The 23,358-nt window shown below is 41.1% G+C and overlaps 1 protein-coding gene across 3 annotated transcripts in view; it reads left to right on the forward strand.

Moving 5' to 3' along the window:
- PPP2R5E (protein phosphatase 2 regulatory subunit B'epsilon) overlaps positions 1–23,358 on the forward strand; it is a 150,373-nt gene that overhangs the window by 119,478 nt on the left and 7,537 nt on the right. For 2 of the 3 annotated variants that reach the window (XM_047079541.1, XM_047079542.1), the window contains exons 6-13: positions 9,663–9,793; positions 9,913–9,972; positions 10,953–11,061; positions 12,486–12,539; positions 12,642–12,692; positions 14,477–14,596; positions 19,196–19,323; positions 21,364–21,465. In XM_047079541.1, the coding sequence (XP_046935497.1) occupies positions 9,663–9,793; positions 9,913–9,972; positions 10,953–11,061; positions 12,486–12,539; positions 12,642–12,692; positions 14,477–14,596; positions 19,196–19,323; positions 21,364–21,465 (755 nt within the window). The remainder of the gene's footprint in view (positions 1–9,662; positions 9,794–9,912; positions 9,973–10,952; positions 11,062–12,485; positions 12,540–12,641; positions 12,693–14,476; positions 14,597–19,195; positions 19,324–21,363; positions 21,466–23,358) is intronic. The other variant, XM_047079543.1, reaches the window with a different exon arrangement.

The following is a 23,358-nucleotide window of genomic DNA, read 5'->3' on the forward strand; positions in this document are numbered from 1 at the left end:
GTTCCTCAGTAGGGTGTTGGTTGAATAGACTGTGGACATTCATATAATGGGATATTCATCATTTTGTTTTTTTTTATTTTTAAAAAAAATTTTTTTTTTTTAACATTTTTATTTATTTTTGGGACAGAGAGAGACAGAGCATGAACGGGGGAGGGGCAGAGAGAGAGGGAGACACAGAATCGGAAACAGGCTCCAGGCTCCGAGCCATCAGCCCAGAGCCTGACGCGGGGCTCGATCGAACTCACGGATCGCGAGATCGTGACCTGGCTGAAGTCGGACGCTTAACCGACTGCGCCACCCAGGCGCCCCTTCATCATTTTGTAGAAAGAATGAGATAGAGCTACACAAGATCTGTTTTGAAGTGAAACATGCATATTATGGAACAGTATGATGTTTTTGAATTTGAGTCTCGTATTTTAGGGAAAAGGAATATTTGTATATGCACTAAAAGTTTTGGAAGGCAAACTGTTATTAATTGCCTGGTAGAATGTGATTAAGTGTGAAGAATGTTACTTTCTGATTTTTTGTATTTCTCTAGTTTTTACATTTAAAAAATGAACATGTATGTTATCAGCGGTGATTATAATTACGTTAGTAATTTTTAAATTTTATTTAATAAAATTATAAATAAGGTATTTACTAAGTCTCACTTTGTTGCGTTGCATTTTTCATCAACCTCAGCTGACTCTGTGCGTTAGCCTTTGTAAGACTGTTTTTGTAAGACTACACCATTCATTTATACTTAACATTTGTTTTCATCACTTGTATGTGTCCTTTTAAAATCTGACGCTCAGTGGAAAACTTCCAGTGTTGCCCCAAGAACCTTTCTCAACACTACTCATTTTTCTTCCTCATCAGGAAGCAGTATAGATTAGAGGTGAAGTGGATAGACTGGTTTGAATTCAGGCTCTGCCATTTTTTAGTGCATGACCTTGGGCAAGTTATATAACTGTGTTGCCTCCGTTTCCTCATCTGGAAAGTAGATGCAAAATATCCACAACATAATTGTTTTGTGGAGAGGTGGTTGTGGAGATTTATTAAGTGAATACATGCATAGGCACTTAGAACAGTTCCTGACAACACTAAGAATCTTCTTTCATCATATTTTCTAGAATAGCCTCAGTCTGTGAAGTCACATGGTATTTGTCTGTCAACATCTTAACCCCCATGTTATGAATTTTTTTTTTGAAATTTGACTTTCACCTTTATAAAAGTAAAAAAAAAAACAAAACAAACCAAACCCTTTGGACTCTGGCTATTGAGATTTTTTTCAGGTGTTAAATGGGGTCTCTCCTGTCCTTGGATTCATTTCACCAACTGATTTCTTCCAGTGTTAGAAGTGAATGTGTAGGGGCGCCTGGGTGGCGCAGTCGGTTGAGCGTCCGACTTCAGCCAGGTCACAATCTCGCGGTCCGTGAGTTCGAGCCCCGCGTCGGGCTCTGGGCTGATGGCTCAGAGCCTGGAGCCTGTTTCCGATTCTGTGTCTCCCTCTCTCTCTGCCCCTCCCCCGTTCATGCTCTGTCTCTCTCTGTCTCAAAAATAATAAAATAAACATTAAAAAAAAAAAAAAAAGAAGTGAATGTGTATTAGTGCCAGGAGCATAGACTTTTAATAGGTGAGAAGAAGCAGAGGTGCCTGGGTGGCTCAGTCGGTTAGGCGTCTGACTCTTGATTTCGGCTCAGGTCATGATCTCACGGTGTATGAGATCAAGCCCCACACTGGGTTCTGTGCTGATAGCGTGGAGCCTGCTTGAGATTCTCTCTCTCTCTCTTCCCTTCTCCTCCTCATGCTCTTATCTCTCTCTGTCTCTCAAAACAAATATATAAACTTAAAAAAAAATAGGTGAGAAGGAAAGATAGGACATCCAAATATTTATTGAGGCCAGACAAGTGGTACGGAATGAAGTAGTCTGAGTGTGACAGGAAGGAGTGATGGAGACAGCAGTGACCTCAAGAGGTCAAGAGAACCCGGAAATCCAGATTTTTGTACGGGCCAGACAGAACTCTCTGTAACTTGTACCTTTGAAGGGTTTGCTGTTTTTTATTTAAGAATGGTATGACTGAGTGGCTTGCTTAAATTTCACTGTAATTTTTATTAAATCTAGATTTATGTAACCTTTAGCATTTCTTATATACTTAATCTAAGTCTTTAAAAAAGAAAGCTGTCAGATTTATCTAGAGAGTCGCTTGATTGCATAGTACACTTGTGTCTATGGTCATGTTGATTTTAGACTTAGCAACTGCCTTGTATAGCTACAGGTGTGCAGGCTGACTTTGGCTTATGGAACACACGTGTCTATTCCCAATAAAGATAATTTTCATCTGTGTTAGGACACTTGGGAAAGTGGTTTCTTTATGATCTCTCCTTCCCCCACCCGATCAAAAAATGAGTTGCCAAACCTTGAATTATTTCGTTGGGTGTATTATCGTGGCAAGAGTTTAGTAGCATATTTCTAAAGACTGCTTTCAACCACTCTGCAAATCTGAAAAGCAGTCAGTGGTTGCTAAGAGACATACTGTTCAAGTGTCCCCGTAAACATATGTACTGCTGGAGATTGCGACTTAGTAATTTGTATTTCACATTTGCAGTTATATTTAAGCTGAAAGGTGCGATAATTACCATGCAAATTATGCAAATCATTTACCCTGTCCTTAAAAGTGACGTTTCGTTATTGTGTTTTAAAAACTCAAGACAAATTGGACGTGACACACAGCAACCTGTTAAAAACTTTTAAGTTTTAAACTGAAATAAATTTCATGAGGCCTTGAACGTCAGCTCTGATACAAAGAGCTATTTTCCAAACAAGTTCCTTGAATATGCCAAAATGTTTACATTCTCTCTCAGAGGCTGTAGCATATAAAGCTTAGAGAATTTATTTCTATCAGGAATTTTATCAGGTGGCCATTACCGATGAACGGTAAACTACCTCTTCACCTCATCCCCTCCAGTGCAACCTGTAACTTAAGAACCTTGGGAAAGGGCTTTCCTGCCTGGACTCCTGCATTCAGAGCCAGCTTTCTGGTTGCGCAGCTTGGGCGATGACACGGGCCCCAGGCTGAGAAGGGCCCTGCTCTTGGTTTAATGCTTTGCCATTGTGGTCTTGAAATTCTTAATGGTTTTAAATTTTTTTTAATGTTTAATTTCTATTTTTGAGAGAGAGAGAGAGAGAGACAGAGACAGAGAGAGACAGCGAGAGACAGCGTGAGCAGGGAGGGGCAGAGAGAATCTGAAGAAGGCTCCTGGCTCTGAACTGTCAGCACAGTGCCCCGACACTGGGCTCGAACTCACGAGACGCGAGATCATGACCTGAACCGAAGTCGGTTGCTTAGCCCACTGAGCCACCCAGGCGCCCCAGAAATTCCTACTAGTTTTTGAACAAGGAGCCCCACATTCTCATTTTGCATTGGGCTCCACAAATTATGTGGCTAGTCCCTGCCTGCATCATTATGTAGAGTAACAGCTCTTTCTTGAAGTGCTGACCAAATTGATTGTCTTAAGATTTTAAATTGCAAGGTTTTGTTGAGGGAGAAAACAATGGACTTCTCTAGTATGTGGGAAGAATAGAAATTAGGAAGAAAATAAAAGCATATGACTTGACAGAGTTTGTGTTTGTGTGACTTCCACCTTTGAAATCTTTATAGTGAGTTTCCATCAGAGTCTTGAAGTCAGAATTGCTAGAAGCTTACAGCGTGCAGCCTTTCCACCCCTTGTCCCCACCGTGCTTTCAGTGGTGCCCCCAGATGAGCTCATTTCATACGTTGGTCCTCTTGAGTTGTTCTCATTCATTGGAGTCAGGCTGCTGTTGGCTCTCATTGCTTGGTTCTGGGCTGTTTTCTCCACGTGCATTACCTGGTCACGGTAAAGGTGTTCAGGAGATATCATTTTTCAGGTTGTAGAATAGCTAAAGTTAAAAGCAAAGCCAGAAATTTGGAGACCTGATTTTAACTTGGATGAAAACATTTAGAATACCATTTCATTGATTGTTCACTTGAGCATTTCTGATATTCTTTACATTTAATATTTCTTTACATGGAATGGAGGGCAGGGTAGTTGCTTCTTTATCCTAGTAGAGGGCAGTTGGATGTTTTGTTTCAAACCTTTTGCCCTTAATTTTGAAAAATAGGTTTTAATTAACAAAGTAACGCCTATTAAGTAATTCAGATGTATTTATATGATGTATAAAGAAAAGTAACACTCTTCTGACTCATCCTTCCCCAACCCAGAGTCTCAATCCCTAGAGGTAACCACATTCAAGTCTTCTAGCAGTTTACATGTATTTCCTTGTATGATTTCCATTTCTCTAAATTGCATTCTTAATGCTGCTGTTCCTTGATTTTTTAAAATCTTTTCCTACTGTGTATCTTTATATGTCTCCCTCTCTATCTCTTCCTTTATATCTCAACAATGTATTTGTGTCACAAAATTTAATGAAATTGTAGTGTTTGCATTAGTGTACGTGTTGTTCTCAGCCAAGGCACATGTTATGCTATAATTGTGTTTCTTGTCCTGTAGAGCTTTTTTTTTTTTTTTTTTTTTTAACCCCCTGGAATTAATAGTTGCCTTATTTTTCACATGCTTGCTTTTCTGGGTATTGGTTACTAGTTCATCCCTCCGTTCTTCTCTGAGTGCAATGTACAGCTTTTCTCAGTCTGGCCCACACATTGGCTAGTCTGTAGTTCCATTGTTTTCCCTGAAGGGCTCCTTCCCAGAGCCGGAGCTCTGGGCATCTTGCTCTGGTTGGCACTGGTGGCTTCCTCTAGGCTGTATCCACCATAGTTATCCTGGGATTTCCCTTTGCCACTCTTCTGCACTCTGCTTCTGCACTCTTTGCTTGCTTATCTCCCTCTCTTTGATTTTTGGCAGAATACATCTTCTAGATGCTTCCTAAGAAGGTATGAATGGGTTGTAAGTTTTCGAGACCTGCTTCTCTGAACATGTCTTTATTCTACCCACACACTTGATTGACATTTTGGCTAGGTATAGCTTTATGGGTTAGAACTCATATTCTCTCAGATGTTTTAGGGAGTTCTAGATTGTCTTCTACTTCCAGTATTGGTATTGAGAAGGCCTGTGCCAACTGGGACTCCTTATCCTTTATAGTGACCTATTTTCTCTCTCCGCTTTTGAGATCTTTTCTTTGTCCCCAGTGTCCACATAATTCAAACTGATGTGCTTTGCTGTAGGTCTTTGTTTATTAATTGTGCAGAGAACATACTGGCCCTTAGCGGTATCGAAACTCATGTCCCCTTTTTCTGGAAAATTGCATTGAATTCTTTCTTAGATAATTTCATGTGCTTTGTTTTTGTGTCTGTGTGTCTGTTCTCTGTGCCTGTTTGGAACGTGTTGGACCTTCCAGATGGATCTTCTAGTTACCTTCTTTCTTCTATATACTATCTTCTTCTATACTTTCAGGATAGATTTGCTCATTGTAATGTTCCAGTTCTTCTGGAAGTTTTATTTCTGTTACATCTTGAATTTCCAGAAGTTCTTTTTATTTTCTGAATATCCATCTGTAGTTGCTCTGTTTTGTTTCAGGGATCCAATAGGTTTGTTTATTTCTGGGGATAAGTTCTTTTTTGCAGGTTTTTTTTGTTGTTGTTTTGGTTTGTTTCTTTGCTTGCATTGTGGCTCTTTCCTCTGATGTCTTTATGATTGTTTGTTTTGGTCTCTTTTGTGTTAGAATGCTGGTGATCCTTGGCTTCATAGTTACATGTTAGTCATCAGAGAGGCTTCTTAGAACCATTGAAGAACCTTCTTAGAGCGCTCGTGTGTGTGTGTGAGCACGCGTGTGTGCATGCATGCACACAAATGGGAGACACTTAGCACATTGGGCAGAGACCTTGCTCTTTCAATGACAAACCGTCAAATATCTGTATCAACAGGTGTTTCCTCTTGAGGCTGTCAAGAGGCTGAGGCTGAGGTCCCTCAAAAGGGACCTTCCTATCTCCTACCTCATCCAGGATTTTGAGGGCTTAGGCAAAGGGACCGGCAGAAGTCTCATTCTTCAGCATGCTGACTGTTATTTAATCCCCCCCCCCTTTTTTTTTAATTTTTCACTTAGCTGTGTACAGTGTCTTGAAGATGAGAGACTTGGGTGCTTAATCTCTCCAGATTTTGATTGTAAATCTTTAGTCCACTGCTTGGGACACGGATCTGGGAGGTCTTGTTACTCTTTCGACAAACTTTCAACCAGCCCTCCTGTTTTTAGCTCCCCACACCCTTGCCATCAAATATATCTGGTGTCTTCAGTTCTTAAGCCTTTTAAGGGTTCTCTAGTGTGAACTGGCTTGCTTCTTGTTGGCTCCCTTCCTTGCTGGCAGGATGGAAAAACACTTAGCAGAGTGGAGAAAGAGGAAACCTAAGATAGTTACCCCTTGCCATCCACTTTCCATCTTTGAAAAATGTGTAAATTTGTCTCATCTGCTCTCCATTCCTCTTTGCCCCGTGGGTTTCTTCCATTTTTATTCTTTTATTCTAATCTCAGGGGGGGACTCAGGAGAAAGTTTCAGTCTCCCATGTCTGATTGGGAGACCCTAACTGCCTTTTTCATTTTGCCCTTTTCATGTCCCTGGAGATTTATGATTAGGTTCAAAGGAGGGTTCTTTGGCTAAATCACTCCCCAGTTCATCCCTGTTTGTGAGCTTCAGGAAAGCTGGCTTTGTAAACTAGGAGTCAGCATGTTGACAGGTCTATCTTTGCTCTGTAGTCACCTTGGAAACTCTCCAGCTTTTCTCTGACAACAAGTTGCCTGCTATATTGTAGGGAGTGCAGTTCACTAGGCATTTACAGATGCTGGATGAGATTTCTCATTGCTTTTTTGTGGGCCGTGTCTATATGACTAAGCACAAGTGTGTCATTTTGTTTTGGAAAGCAGAGCTCATCCCTCTCCTCCTTTTCTTGACGTGTGTGTTGTTATACTTTTTCTTTTGTCTTTTATATCATGAACTCACCAAAAATGTGTTCTATAGAGCCGCAAAAAAGTAATTTATATAATGTAATTTATCTTTCTTTCTCATAGGACATCATATATGATGATACTATTTGTGGCTTTGTAAATGACTTAAGTTAGATGCCTGGTAATGCATGTTTTTTTGAGTGCCTAATGAAAACACAAGTTAAATAATTTTTGCTTAATTATATTTTCATTAAACTCTTAAGATTAATAGTACATAAGCATAGTTGATTCAGGTTTTGCTAACAGGACACCCCCTCAAACCTTCTCTTATGTTGGTTGCAAATTACCCATTAAACCCTTTTATAACACCTAAAAATAGAAACCAGATTAAAAAGTAGAACTTAAAAGGTTAATTATTTCCATTAACAAGGAGTAGGATGAGTAGGTTAGAGATCTTATGTCATTTTGTGTGTGTGGTAGATAAGAGATACTGGGCCCCTGGGACCTTTTCGCTTATGGGGCCACATACCTTTCCTTCTTAGAGTGTTCCCTGTGGAAGTGTTTAGTCGACTTGCTCGTTGCTTTCCCTGTGGGCTCCCAAGTTTTTCACTAGTGTGTGTGTGCACAGTAACAAGGACAGTTCTTGGCATGTGTGGACATTGATTGATTGGTTGATGGACTGCATGGCTGATGGGGCAGAGAGACGGCAGTTGTCTTAACAGCTTCTATTCTGATGGGCTGCTGGTGAAGGTATGTGCTGTTGAGCCTGCCATGAACGCTCTCCCTCCACTTCAGCCTTCTCATTTCTTCATGGATCTGTCTGGATGTCACTTCCTCCAGAAGCCTTCCCTACCACTCCACTTCTCCCCAGTAGAGTGGATTTGTCTGCTGTGTGTTCATATAGCATCCTAAACCACTTATGCTGCCTGTTCACAGGTATCGCTCATTTAGACTTGGCTTTGTGAAAGCCGATTGTGTCTGTCTTGCTCACCGTTGTATCTCTGACACCTTGCCCAGTGGCTGGCTCTGAATAGGCAGACATATTTATTTGAGGTACTTGATTTTTGAGTGGACAGACAGGTGGACGGGATAGATAGATGGATGACATTGTGTAGCCAAAAATTGCATTTCTGTCCCTGCCCAATTTTGAAGATTCTCCTTCAGTTTGTACTTCCTGCCGTTATTTGAAGGGCCGTTCTTTGTCTGTAATTGTGTCTTTGTTCAACGAAAAGCACCAAGCAAAAGCAGATAATTTATTTGATTACTGCCCACTGAGTTATTCTTCTGCTGTCAGCCTCATGTCTTAATCACCTGAAATCATGCTTACGTGTGTCTTGATAGCTTTTTTGGTAATTAGTGTAGTCTGTGTTCATTTGTATACTGTCAGTATGCTCTTGAGATGTTTTGCTGTAAAGTCAACTTTAGTATAAACTGTGAGTCTTGTTTTATTGTGGTGATAATGAATGTATGAGGAACTCTGTAAAATTCAAACCAGTCTTCAAGTTTGTTCTTCAGCTGGAGGAACCTGCCCACTGTCATTTAAAAAAAAAAGAAAGAAAGAAAAAGAAAAGCTTTATTGAAATATAATTCACATACCGTAAAATCCACCCTTTTAAAAAAGTTTCCAACTTAGTGTTGCTTAGTATATTCACCAAGTTGTGTATGCACGACTGCTATATAATCACAGAACGTGTTTTAGCATCCCGCAAAGAAACGCCATACTCCTTAGCAGACATTCTTCATTCTGCTTTCTGTCTCTGTGGATTTGCCTGCTCCTACAGTATGTGGCCCGTGTGTTTGGCTTCTTTCACTTAGCATGATGTTTCAGAGGCTCCTCCGTGTGGTATCAGTACTTCATTCCTTTTTGTGGGCTGAATAATAGTCCACTGTAGCACATTTTGCTCATCCGTGCATTAGTTGATGGCCGTTAGGGTTGTTTCCACTTTGCGCTATTGTGAATCATGCCGCTGTGAACGTTCATGTACAGGTTTTGTTGTTGACATAAGTTGATATCTTATCAGGATTCAGTTACTGACTGTAGATTACAAGTGAGTGGAAGTTCAAAGAATGTCATCCATGTATAATAAACATACAGAAATCATAAATGTTCACCTCAGTGAGTGTTTACAAAGTGAGTACACCTGTGTAACAAGAACCAAGCTCTACAAAGAGAACACTGCCAGGATCACTGGGGGCTTTCAGATGTTGGCTTTGGTTTAGGTTGATTCATTTACCTGCATGCTCGGGTAGAGCTGAAGGCTTATCCTAACTGTATATTTGGAACATGAGCTCAGTAGGTAGTTTGTTATAGGAGTGCGGCAGCTGAAATCACAGACTCTAGGGCATCGGTTGTTTGGTTTCAAACCCCAGCTTTGCCATTTATTAGTGTGAGACCGAAGGCAAGTTGCCCAACGATCTCTGAGCCCCAATTTCCTCAACTGTAAAATGGGGATAACACTACTTTATAGGAAGGATTAACATAAGTAGATTGCTTAGAAAGTTGCATGATAATCGTGCTAAGTGCAGTACGTGTGTTACCTCTTACTGTTGTTACGATGATTATTATTGTGTTTATCTCTTCATTAGAATGTCAGCCCCTTGTCTGACTGATTTATCTTTGTATTTCCAAAGACTAGCACTGTGCCTGGCCCATAATAAACTTTTGAGGAAGGAAAGGAGGGAGGGATTTTAAATCATGAGTGGCAGAACTCCTAAATCCTTTCCTGAAACCACTTCTGACTTCTACTCTGTCTTTCATTTACAACAGCTTTTGGAGCTATTTGACAGCGAAGACCCTCGGGAACGGGACTACTTAAAAACAGTCTTACACAGAATTTATGGCAAATTTCTTGGTCTTAGAGCATTTATCCGAAAACAGATTAACAATATTTTTCTAAGGTAAGTGAAGGGTGGGGGGGAGGACGAGTAAAATTGGTGGTTTCATAGAAGTGTTAAGTAAACATCAAATATTTGAACATCATGTACTGACTTTATTCTTTCTTTCCTTTTTAAAAAAGGTTTGTTTATGAAACAGAACACTTCAATGGTGTAGCCGAACTGCTGGAAATATTAGGAAGGTAAGCACATTTTTAGCTAATTGCTAATCTCAGGTGAATAACATTTTGCAAATTAGATTCAAGTGGCACAGGGCAACTCTGACCTAGATCTCTTGCTGTATGTACATCGGGTACTCTAATTTGTGCCTTAGCCTATTTCCCAGCTGACCCTACAAGACGCGATTTCTTGTTCCCCCTTGTTCCACAATTAGGCATTCCTAATTCTACCGGAATGACTGAAAGAGCTAACAGTTTGTTCATTGCTACAGAGACAGTACATCTGATTGCAGCCAGGCCAGTTACTCCCAAACACCTTATTCTTTCTTGTTAGTTTCTGGGCTACCTGTCCTTTGCCGTATCTTTTGACCGCAAGTTCAGATAAATTGGAAGGATTGCCTTTTTCACAGGAGCCATGTACCCAGGTGTAGTTCTTGAACAGCTGCTGCCTGGACGAGTGGAATGAATTGGAAAGAGACAGCTGTTGTGTAGGTTTCTACACACAAGGGAGGTTAATGTAACTGGACAATGTGATTACTTAGTCTCTCCCCCTAATAGGAGGAGAAAAAGAAGGTAGTCCCGTGGTTTTTTCTGTGATTTCCCCAGGCTGGGCTCTATATCTGTGGTATTCTTGGTCTGAGAAGAAATTCCAGGAATGATGTCTACAAACGGAAAGGGTCATAAGTGAGCAGTTTTAGGGGGAAGGAAAAATAAAGAGTCTTTGATCGAACAGCTTTCTGTTGCTCAGAATCATTTACTCGGTTTAAGAGCATGAGAGCCCATGCTAGGAGATCATCAGCAAATTTTCTTTAATTTCCTTCCTGCTTAAATGTGCTCTTTGAAGTAACTGGGAAATCTTGGATGCCACTGGGGTGGGGTTTAGGTTGTTCTGGACCCAACAGAAACTGATTCTGATTTAACCTGGTCCTTCCATGAACAGGTGGTCTCGGTTTAGCTGGTTGTGATCACGCTGCTAATTCATGTTTCTTTTTTCTTTTTCCTAGTATTATCAATGGCTTTGCTTTACCTCTTAAGGCAGAACACAAACAGTTTCTGGTGAAAGTGTTGATCCCTTTACACACTGTCAGGAGCCTATCACTCTTCCATGCCCAGGTAGAATTTTATGCAAGTTCTTTTGGAAGCAAAATTAAAAGTTTATAAACTCAGTGTTTCTTTGATGTTGATATTTCCTTACGTAAACAAACAAACAAACAAACAAACAAAAAAACTCGTTCAAGTATAAAATACTTCCCGAGGAAAATTAAAATGTGTGTTAATGTTTTCTATGCATAAGGGAATCATGGGAGTATTTTTCAAGAGGGAGGAACATCTATTCCGCCATCTCATTTTACAGAGAACTTTAATGACTAGTGCACAAAATTATATATTGAACATAGAATAAAATATGTGTGTTTTCCAGATTTAGATCTCTGGACTTGCAATCGTTTTTGAGTGTTCTGGAATATTTGATCTCATCCTCATTTGCATCAGCCTGTCACTTGCTCTCTGCCCCCTCTTGTGGTTAATTCACTATTTCCTTCTCACTTTCTCCAGGCAAATAAATACACTCCCAAGTAAACAAATCAATCAGTACTTTCACATCTTTTTATTTTTAGCCTCTATGACTTTAAAAAGCATCCTCTGTCTTGTCCCAAGTCTGGTTTCCATGCTAACACTGCCTTGCGTGGTACGTGTGTCCCTAGGGGACAGATAAATGATGTAGTGGCATTTTAATTTTAGTATTCCAAACCAATGGGAATGTTTTGAGTTTGCATAAAAATGTCACACATTTTTCTGAGCAGTGTTCCTCTTTAAATGTGAAATTCTGTGTTTCGAGGAAAAATTAGTCCATATGTTTCTAATTTAGAACACCATCAAAATGTTGTTTCGCAAGGGTGGATTTCTTGTCCAAAAATCTTTACGAGCCCTTTTACAAATCTTGCCTCTGGTTTTTGAAATCACATTTCATGATCGTGTAAAAGAATTCTTACCTAGCTGGGCTAGCATCAGATGTAAAACTTCACATTTCTCCCGGTTCTAACTGTGGCAGGTACAACCTTTTATCTCTTCATGAAACCGCTTCAGCCTGCATGGGCCACTTTAGGCGGTCAGCAAGAGGTTTAGTAAGTGCCTGCCTTTCGTGTAGGACTCTTCTGGAGCCACAGTAAAACCCCGTGCTGTTGATGTTGGCACAGACAGAAAGGAAGCCCATGCGATGTAGCTTAGACTGTATGTAGATGAGATACTTTCAGAATATACTGAATGTGATATTTCTGCTTTTCATTAGCTGGATACTTCATGTCTCAGTATCCTTTTTTTTTTTTTTTTAACAAAATTCCCCTGGGGCGTTATTAGTGTCAATCTTTGGCTTGAAAAAGTAGCTTTTTATTTCATTTTATATATATTTTTAGAATGAATTGAACATGAAATTACTAAAACCAGAGTCTAGAAACTTTGTAGGAAGTTTTGATGTATCTTTGAGCCCTTTTGAGTATATAGCATTTCCAATTTTGTCTTTCATTTTTCTGTTTCTCCAGCTGGCATATTGCATAGTACAGTTTCTGGAGAAAGATCCTTCACTCACAGAACCAGTAAGTATTTTTTCCATAATTTCAGAAGACTTCAAAATGACTACTTTTCATAGAGTCTATGTGGACAATTAAGTACCATTGTTTTTCTCCTTTTCATTTTAGGTTATTAGGGGGTTAATGAAATTTTGGCCTAAAACATGTAGTCAAAAAGAGGTAAGTGCTTAATGTCAGCGTGTTAATAACTTACTAAATACTTCGTAGAGTGTCAGGCTCTGAGCCGATAAGTATGTGTAAAAATCCATGATCTCGTCTAATCTTCATTTTATCTCTGTCAGGCAGGTCTGTAAATATTCACATGTTACTAGTTTTAAAATGGAAGCATGGAGAGCTGAAGTAGCCTGCCTGAGTAGACGCTAAGTGGAAGGGAGTGGGTCAGAATCCGCCACCCTGATTCCTGAACCCTGAACTTTTATCACGCTCCGCTCAGTCCCAGGGAAGCCCAAGGCAGGCTCCGGTCACGTGCCCCACTGTCTAGCTTTATCGAAGTCACCTTTCTAGTGGCCACCCTCATGGTGTGGAGGTTTTGGTGTTGCTGTAGATAGGTGCTAAAGCCACCAGCCCAAATACTCCCCATTTTAAAATAGAGTATAGATGGGATCTTACTGTCTACAATTGTAAACTATGTTACAGACCTCTAGTTCCAGCTCTTCAGAAGTGGCCCTGGAAATCCCTGACCTTCAGTCATTTGTACTTTTGCTAAGACCTAACCAGCCATGTGCCCTGTGAGGAGGTTGTAGGGGAGGAAGTCTCGTAGCTTAGCTGTGAGCCTAGCTGGGTGCCAGACCTGCACTCACTCTTCTATAGAAACCATGTGGAAAATGGCCCAGCAGGAAAGGTCATCTGTTAGCTTGACATTTTGGGAGACTTGGGGGAGAACTCCTCTATGTGTCTTGACAAATGGCAAGAGTCAGCTGCCTACTTTGTATTACTTTTAACAGAAATACCCTCCTTTTCAAATCAGTTTCAATTCTCTAAAACCCTACTTTATACAATTTCAGGAAGTCATCTGACTTTTTAATACCTGTTAGACAAAATTAAACTCTACATTGCTGCCCAGATGCACCTCAAGATTTGAAAACGTTGTCATATGTCGTATTTTAATTGCATAGTTAATTTTTTTTAAGGTAATTATTTTTCCGTGCCTAAATGGGTAACTCTTTTTTATTTCTCTGTAAGTTTTCCGTTGTATTTAAAACAGTCGACTGTGCTATTGATTTGGCTCCATTTTGTGATCTAAAAGCTCGGTTTCTTGAGACACATAGTGCCGAGGCTGAGACTCGTTGTGCTTTATGGTGGGCAGTTGTGCGCGCTTACGTGTTTGTGTACGTAAGTGTGTGGAGGCGTGGAGATGGGCTCAGTGCGTGCTAATGGGATTAAAATGGTACCTGCATGTGGGTGAACCTGCTCATTTGTGTCTCTCCGTCTCTGTTAACTGGTGAAGCCTACGGGAGCACCTAGCACGTAGCAGGGGCTGGAACACTTAGCAGATACCTGCATGCGTCACTGTGGACCTTTGTTCATCATGCAGGAGGACCGCTTTTCCCACTGTTTGAAAAATAAGAGTAGGGAGGCAGATGCTAGCCAGGTGAGAGCAAAAGAGGGGAGAGCCCCAGGGACATTGCTGTTTCCCAAGGGCCCTGCCGCCACATGTAAGTGCCCCCCCCCCCCCTTTCTGGGTTAGATGTAGCACGTAGAGGAATTTTTCCAAAGTAAATGGAATCATATTTTCAAAGCTATAAGGACTTTGCTTTTCATAAGTACCCTCTGGTGAATTCTTTATGAAGTGAACATCTAACGTAAGACAATGCCTAATTTTTTCCTGTTTGGTTTTATGTGTAAATTTTTCTTAAAACATTACAAACTCTCATGACTCCTCATCATTCATTTGGATTTTTTAACGAAGTACCTGAGGTTTTGCGTTTTGTATGTACTTACAGGTCATGTTCCTTGGGGAGCTGGAAGAAATATTGGATGTGATCGAACCCTCCCAGTTTGTTAAAATCCAAGAACCTTTGTTTAAACAAATTGCCAAATGTGTATCTAGCCCCCATTTTCAGGTTAGTAATAGAGGATGAGCCAGAGTGGCCTGTGCAACATGTGTTGTTTGGTAAAATTTTATTTGTATTGAAAGAAATGTAATGGACACTAGCTACCTGTTGTTTTTTATTTGCTATTTTCTCCTATGATAATAATTTTAATAATGACCTCCTCTATGTTGAACACCTGTAATAGGACAGCCACCATGATGATGCTTTCTGTCTAGTGACTTCAGTGTTCATGATCACTCTGCAAGGAGAGCATTACGAGTTTTACAGATGTGAACACTGAAGTTCGAACTGGTAAAGTAATTTGTCTCCAGTAAAATGGCTGAGTAAGGGGGGGACTGGTAGGGTTCCTGCAGAGTGTAAGAGAGAATGCGAAATAAAGCTTAAGAGACAGAACACACACATTCTGTACTGTGCTAGATGCTTTACATGCATTCTTTGTAAACTTCAAATTATCCTACGGGGCTCTCCCCACCTCCTCACCCTCCCTGCCTGCTGTGTTCTAGAAGAAAAAATTGAAATTCAGAGAATGATTTGCTCAAGGCCCCGAGTTCATAAGGAGGTGAGTCCCTTCAGTGTAGCTTCTTGTGAACGTTGGTGACCTTCCCGTGGCACCAGTCTGCCTCCTTGTGGCCACTCTGGGGGAATCGCAGGGAAGCGAACCCAGCCACCTTTTCCTCAACTGGGCCTATTGCCGCAGTGCTGCAGAACCCACACAAGAGGGAAGGGGGTGACCTGGAGCGAAAACATGTTAGGTTTTATGCCCTTTCACTGTTTCACCAAGGTCCAAATCACAGACCTTGAAGATTAACTGTTTAGGTGCTGCCTGTTGACCGGAACAGATTGTTCAGATTGTAGCTGGTAGCACAGAATCACACACGGTTAACATGGTGGACTCGATGGTGAACTTTTCCCCTGAGCTGTCAGTATCCTGAGTAGGTAGGAGACAATTGGCTGTAGTTGTCGTTTTAATTTTTGACCCAAAGACATGTTAGTATGTTAAGGCAATGATCTTGTGACAGTCTAGCGATTATACCACAAAGCCAACCCAGAGAAAAAAAAAGTGGAAGCCATTTATATGAACCGTTACGTTGCATTCAGATGATACAACACATGTCCAGATAAACAGACCAAAACACAATTGGAGGATACTGTGTCGGTGTTTGCATATTACATATGGCCTGAGTGCTCAGGCTTCTGGATTGTCTAACTTACTTTTCAGTTTTCATCAGGACATTTGACATTGTGGAAAGCAAGGACCAGAACCGACTGACACTCTCTCTCTCCTTTTTTCTTTTTTCTCCCCCCGCCCCAATGTCTTTTAAGATCACCAGGGAGCCTTAAATGATGCTCAGAAGCTTTAGAAAGGAGACTGTGTCTAGTCAGCTACTGCTATGTCCATTCAGGCTTCTGTAACAAAGTACCACAAACTGGGTGGCTAATGAACAGGAGAAATTTATTTCTGTGTTTCTGGAGGCCGGAAGTGTGAGATCGGGGTACCGGCGCAGTTGAGTGAGGCTTCTCTTTGGAGTTGCAGATTTCTTGTATCCTTACTGATCAGTGCTGTTGTATAAGCACTAACCCCATTCATGAGGGCTCCATTCTTACAACATTAAGTACCTTTCAAAGGCCCCCTGTACTCATACCATCGTCTTTGGGGGTTAGGATCTCAACATAGGAGTTTTGTGGGGACACAGGCATTCAGATCACAGGAGGCTTCTATAACAAAACACCACAGACCATGTGGCTTAAACCACAGAAATGTATTTCTCACAGTTGTGGAGGCTGGAAGTCTGAGATCAGAGTGTCGGCCTGGCCTGCTTCTGGTGAGGGCTCCCTTTCTGGCCTGCAGATGGCTGGCTGCCTTCTTGCTGTGTCCTCACATGGCCTTTCTTTGGTGTGTGTGTGAGGAGAGAGAAGATCTCTCTCTTCCTCCTCTTAAGACCACCAAGCCTATTGGATTAGGACCCCGCCCTTATGACTTCTTTTAACCTTAAGTACCTCCTAAAAGTCCTGTCTCCAAATACACCCACAGTGAGGGTTAGAGCTTCAACATATGAATTTGGCCGGGGCAGGGGAGGCAGTGTAGTCCATAGCAGAAAGAAAAAATAATTCAAAATTATTTGACAGAAGTAAGACTTTGAACTAAAGAAAGAAGGACAGTAAAGAGGTTCTTCTTTTTCTTTCTTTTTTTTTTTTTTTTTATTTTTAAAATGTTTATTTATTTTGAGATAGAGTGCGCACTTGCACACGAGCTGGGGAGGGGCAGAGAGAGGGAGAGAGAGACAGAATTCCAAGCGGGCTCCGTGCTGTCAGCGCAGAGTCCGACTCAGGGCTCGATCTCACAAACCATGAGATCATGGCCTGAGCTGAAACCAAGAGCCGGACGTTTAACAAACCGAGACACCCAGGTGCCCCAAAGAGGTTCTTATTTATTCATTTCCTAAGTGTTCCTTGGTGTATCCAGCAAACATTTTTCAAGCGCCACTGTGTGTAGTCACGTGCCTTTCACTACTTGCCCACCGTGTGGCTTGGAGGTCAAACGGCTCCCACTAGAGACCACTCCATGTGCAAGGAGGACCGTGGGTCCCAGGAAACTAGTGGTTCTGTCCTAGTGTTAGACATGCTAATTTTTGCTTTGCATAAGCATTGCCTTTCCTCTTTAAGGGGCTTTGCTGGATACTGACTTTCTGTAAGTGATTTTGCATAGTAACACATACATCCATTAAAATACTTGTTAGCATTAAGTAGCAGGTAAACATTAGACTTGTAATTGGATGTAGGAAAATCCTAGGTTTCTCCTTCTGTACCAGCATCCTCTGGTGGGCTCTTCAAAAGTTCTTCCCTTTGGTTGTAAGTTTCAGAGCAGCCTCAACCCCGTTCCTCCTCTTGTCCTTGGCTCTGCCTGCCTCAGCCACGCCTTATGCTTCACGGTTTCTAGACCCATCGTCCATGTTAGCACTTCTGCCGTCCTTTCCTGTGATTCCCTCCGCCTGGAATGCCTTATCCTTCTTTGCTTCATCCTTCAGAGCCCCATTTAGATGCTACCGCCTGTGTTACATTGCTGCTATTCCTCCTCTCCCTCAGGTCATCCAGATTGTTCATTCCACTCTTTCCTCGGGCTCTTTGTTTCTTCTTTATCGGTACAGCATCTGTCACGGGTTACATAGGATAGGCCCGTAGATCCCCCCTTCCCCTGCTGGCATATGAGCTCCAAGGGGATAACAGAGTAAAGAAGTTAAGAGCAGGGACTTTGGAACCTGCCACTTGCTAGCCATGTGGATTTGAGGCAATGGCTTATATACTCTGGGCTCTATTTTCCTCATTTGCAAAATGGAGATGATGGCGCTTGTGCCATTGTGAGGTCATGAGGATTCAATAAGGTCGTGTGTGTGTGAAACACGTAGCACGGTGCCTGGCATGTACTAAACATTCAATAATGACTGTCTTCTTTGTACTCTCAGGGTCTAGTGCCTCATGAGGCCCGGGATTTTTTTTTGAAGCAAGTTGAATAATGTAAATGGAAAGGCTTAATTTCTCAGAGTCTATTGGTGGGTACATCTTGTACCATTTCATTAAATTATTAAATTTAAATTTAATGTAAATTTAATCCATTAAATTAGAATGTAATTTTTTAATCCCTCTGAATGAAAGAAGCCACTCTTTTTTTCTTTTTCTCCAACTCTAAAAAGCACCCTTGTCAAAGATTTTAGCCTTTTTGAGATTTGGGGTTTGGTTATTCTTATTTTAGGTTCCTTTTGAGATTGTTTAGGTTATTTTTTTTGCCTTCCTTTGAATTCATAGAGTCCATTGGCTAGCATGGTGGTCAGAGAAAAGGGACCTGACATAGCAAGCAGGAGTCTGCACAGCCAGTGTCCCTAAGTCCAGGAACTGAGTGACTTTCTCTTGGCTGATGCAGTTCAAAGGAAGGGACCAGAAATAAACTGTGGAAAGAGTGTGGTCATGAGCCTGGAGTCCCAGTGCTCACCATTTACTGGCAATGTGAGCTTGCCAGATTGTTAGCCTCTCTGAGACTCAGTGTCTCCATCTCTGCAAGGAGCACACGACCTTACTCCTCGGACGGTGGCAAGGATGGGACGTCCTGTGTGCAGTGTTGGCACAGTGGCTGGGCCAGGGGACGAGCTGAGCAAATGTGACTGGCCTGTGGGGACGGGTAGCTGGGTGTTTCTCAGCAGCTGGTGGCCAAATGTCAGCCACGTGCCGGGCCCTGGGGTTGGTCTGAAGTGTGTAGGATGAAAGAAGGGAGCCAGAAGAGAGTTGAAGACTTGAGGAAGGCAGTGTGCATTAGAGAGGAAAGGTGTTTGGAGTGTTGGGAGGGAAGATGTGAGCTCAGATGAAATGGGCAGTATTGAAGGAGAATACAGAGAAATAATAGGTAGGGAAACTTTTTTCCTTCCCCTAATTGATGAACCTTTTGGGAACTCTCTAAAAGATTTGAAATCCACAACAATGTAAAGTGTGATTAATACTTAATTTCACATTTGATTGAATGATATAGTCTTAAAATATTTTTGTTTGGAGAGATTTTAATTTTGTTTTATCTGTCTTTTTTGCTCTCTTAATATTTTCTTTTTCTTTTCCTTTTTAAAGGTGGCGGAAAGGGCACTGTATTATTGGAATAATGAATACATCATGAGTTTGATAGAAGAAAACTCGAATGTCATCCTTCCCATCATGTTTTCCAGTCTTTATAGGATTTCAAAAGAACATTGGAATCCGTAGGTTTTCAGTTTCTCCCCTCTTCTTCCTATTCTCCCTCCTCGCCCTTCCCTCTCTCCCTCCCTCTTTCTCTTTTGCTTAATAAAGTCTTGCCATGTGCCAGATGCTGTGCCTGTTGGTGAAGACAGATATGTGAAAACTCCTGTCTTTTAGAAATTCACTAACTGGTTGGGGAGACCCACAAGTAAACATATTTTATAAAACAGTGTTTTTTAAGAGCAGTTACATTAAAATCTCTGCTTCCATGAGGGTCTCCTGACTTGTCTGTGAATGTAACAGAGCTTTTTGGGGGGTGGTCTAAAGTGAGAGGAGAGGGTTGCTGACATTGACGAGGGGGTAATGCTCAAAAGGATTCTTAAAGCAATGTGGCAGGTGGATGGGACGGGGAAGCCCTTTCATAGTGAGTCTCATCATCACATTAAAAGGCACAAACACATAAAAAGCACCTGTCAGGTTCTGAAACCTGTAAGTTTGGGAGGGCTAAATTACCAGGTCTTTTGGGGGGGTGGCTAGAAGATGGGGTGAAAAGGGAGAGTTCACCTCCCTCCCCACATGAACCTTCACCAGTGGATGATAAGGAAATACTAAGGAGTCCTAAGGAGGAAAGTGCTTTGAATTGATTTGCATTTTAGCACGATCCATTTCTTAAAAACCCAAGTCTGTCATTACAAATATTCTCTAGGAAGACAAGTTTAAAATCACTGAAGGATATGTTTAACATCTAGTCCTATGAAGGTTAAAGCATTCTGTATTTGGATGGCTTTACATGTGTCTCTGGAATAGAAAGAAAATTTAGTGTGGTATATGATATTAGTAAGATGTAATTAAGTATATTCCTAGTATGCGTTTAGAAGTTTTGCATACAACTGTAAAATATCACATTTCTTATTTTTGAAATTTGCCAAATTTTGTTATTAAAACTCATAAAAATAAAGAACTGGTAAATAATTCTCATTATGCAGGTAGTCTCTTGGGGACGTAGAGAGTGGTTTTGGCAAGTGTCTGTAGCTGCTCAGTGCACTGTATCTGGCTCTTGTCCATCACTATCCATTGTATGTGAGAAGGTCATTTCCCTCAACAGAAGGGAGCTTAAGTTTTCCTTTTAATAGGCACAGGGCAGAACGACACAGCAGGTACATTTATGTTTTGGAAGCATCAAACCCATGGTTTTTTTGACCTATGGCCTGACTTTTACCAGTGCCTTCTTCAGTGGTGTTGGTAGCAGATTTGTTGCAAAACAGAAGTAATGGGCATTTTTGCAAAGGGCAGTGCTGTTTAGACTCTAGTCTGAAGATATCGAGCCCGTCATGGGCATAGTCCTGAAGATGTTAAGAGCTTATTCTTCCACTTGATGAATCTATGTGCCGCCATTTTGGCCATTTAGCTATGTTCCACAGCTAACGGCAGCCATCACCAGCTTGCTGGTCACCTCAGCGACACATGTGTTGGGTTGGCGAGGGAACTTAGCAGGAGTGAATGGACTGAACCAGATCACAACTAGAAACTCAACTCATTAAACTGCCCAACTTACAGGGGTTCGGTATCCTGTCTTTGAATATGAATAACATACATATTTGTTTCCATGAGAACAGCTTTTGATTTTGATGAATTATGTATATTATCACTTTAAAAATAAAATTCTGTGCAAATTCTGGTCTCTAAGGTTAGTCCTACCACAGGTGCTCCTTTTTAGGGTGAAGTTGCTTTATTTTTATTCTTGCCTTTGTATTAAATGAAGTTAACAAGTGCCCACAGACAAGTCTATTCTGGGTACCAATAATTAGAAGGGCAGAATTAGATTTTTCTTTCTCTAATCCTGCCAACCCCTCCGAAAGATATCTTGCCCGGAACAGTGAAGAATGGAACTCTCTTGGTGTGGAAATGAACTGTAGGTCGTTTCTAGTTGTGGCAACTGAAAAGGGATGGAGATTTTGCAGTACAAGGAGCTCGTTCAGACACAGGTTCTGCTCTCCCTCTTTCCATGCAGCTCCCATTATGTAAGACTAACCAACGTGTTCTCTTGTCTCTGTGCTTCCCAGGGCTATCGTGGCGCTAGTGTATAATGTGTTGAAGGCATTTATGGAGATGAACAGCACCATGTTTGATGAGCTGACAGCCACATACAAGTCAGATCGTCAGCGGTAACTTTTTAAAGCTTTTTTGTCAGCTGTGCACAAAACTGTTGAGTTCTCTCCTTGCTCTTTGCCGCAGTTGCCCGATCGCACCCGAAATCATAAGCAACACACTTTTATTTCTTTCTGTGTTCACTTTTGCATGCTCATTTGCTGTGTCTTTATTGGTGTGCCACTAGGGAGCAAAGGGTCAGTTTGAGAAAGGCTGCTTTCCTCCTTCCCTTCAGTCATGTGTCTCTTCTGCCTCAGAGTTAAGGGCCTGGCATGTAACTGGTATTTCGGGCCCATTTAAGGAATCCATCAGGTAGTTTGCCATCCGGGTTCACTCCCATTCTGGACTTATCTGAGCTAGAATTGGGCAGATCTTGTATACTTCACTCCAGCAAGAGGGGTGCGGCACCATTTTTGTTTAGCTTTTTGGCCCAGAACTTACTTTCTGCTCTAGAACACAACAAATTCATTAGGACGTAAAGGACAGTGAAAAGAACATGGAGGTGAAGAGTCTGGTATTATACAAATTTTGAAATGTTTGCGACCAAAAGGGAGCAAAAACCAGTTGAATTCTTTACATAAATGCTTATGGCTTAGTAAAGCCCTTCTTGATTTCATTTATATGTGATTTTTCAACTTCATTATTTCTTGTTCAACATGTCTGACTTTCTAAAAGAGTTTGTCTTGGTCCGTTTGGTTTCCTCTAACAAAATACCACATACGGGTGTTTTATGGGTAGCTTATAAACAATAGAAATGTATTTCTCTGAGTTCTGGAGGCAGGAAGCCAAGATTATGGTGCCAGCATGGTAGATAAGGGCCCTCATTTCTGATTCATAGCCAGCACCTTCTCACTGTGTTTTCACATGATAGAAGGGACAGAGAATCTCTGTGGGATCTTTTTTACAAGGTCACTAATACCTTTCATGAGGGCCCCACCTTCATGACCTAACCTTCTCCCCAGAGGCTAGCTACTGAACCCATCACCTTTGAAGGTGAGGATCTCAACCTAAGAATTTTGGGCAGGATGGGATGCAAATATTCAGACCTTGACATCGATATACTTGGAGAACTTGAGGAAGGTCTAGAGAGCTTGTTAGTAGTTGGACTTCTGGTTTCGCTTTGATCCAGAAGCAAATGTCAGCTTTGTATAGTATGGACTTTGTATACTATGGACTTTAGAAGATCCCAGGGGTGTGTACGAGCATTCAGACCCAAGACCTTGCTGAACCTCCTGAACAGAGCTATGTGTGGTTCCCTTGCTTCTTTGCTTTGCCTGATTTTGCATGTGTTACTTACATTTTACTGATAAAAAGAGCAATGAGGGGAAAGGTTTGGTGGCGGGGCAGAGGACTATCATAGTGATTTTTTTAAAAAAATTACCAGAATGTGGTTATATTGAAAAGCAAATTTAATTATGGAATATGGCAAGTGGTTTACCTGTAGGCAGAAGAGGCTGGGGTATTTTATACAATATTGGGATAAATATCACTTATGGGATATGTTGTGCCGTACTTGTAATTTAAGGAACTTTCAATTTAACTGTTTACTGTTGTAAATTATTACGTTTATAATCCTCCTTGGCTCAAACTCTTAAAGTCTTTATTTAAAAGTGTTATTTAAGTAGAGGAAATAAAGGGCACATTCTCATACTGTGGCGTACCATTAAAGAGTGTGTTTTACATAATGTCCTTTTCTTTTATAGCAACTGAAAACCCGTAATTATTATCCTCTTTCAATAAGGATGAAAGAAAAATCTGTAGAATCCCATTAAGAGAAATAAAGACCTTATTTCTAAAATATTCAAATTGAATTAAATTAGTTCATATGTATTGAATTTTGGTAGCTTATCATTTAAACTAAATAGACCAAATCCTTGAAAAGGATACCTATTGACCAAGGGGCCCAGGAA

The sequence above is a fragment of the Lynx rufus genome, unplaced genomic scaffold (assembly GCF_022079265.1).
Source record: "Lynx rufus isolate CCGP_SWC_20201006 ecotype Redwood Valley unplaced genomic scaffold, mLynRuf1.p SCAF_17, whole genome shotgun sequence".
Taxonomy (NCBI): domain Eukaryota; kingdom Metazoa; phylum Chordata; class Mammalia; order Carnivora; family Felidae; genus Lynx; species Lynx rufus.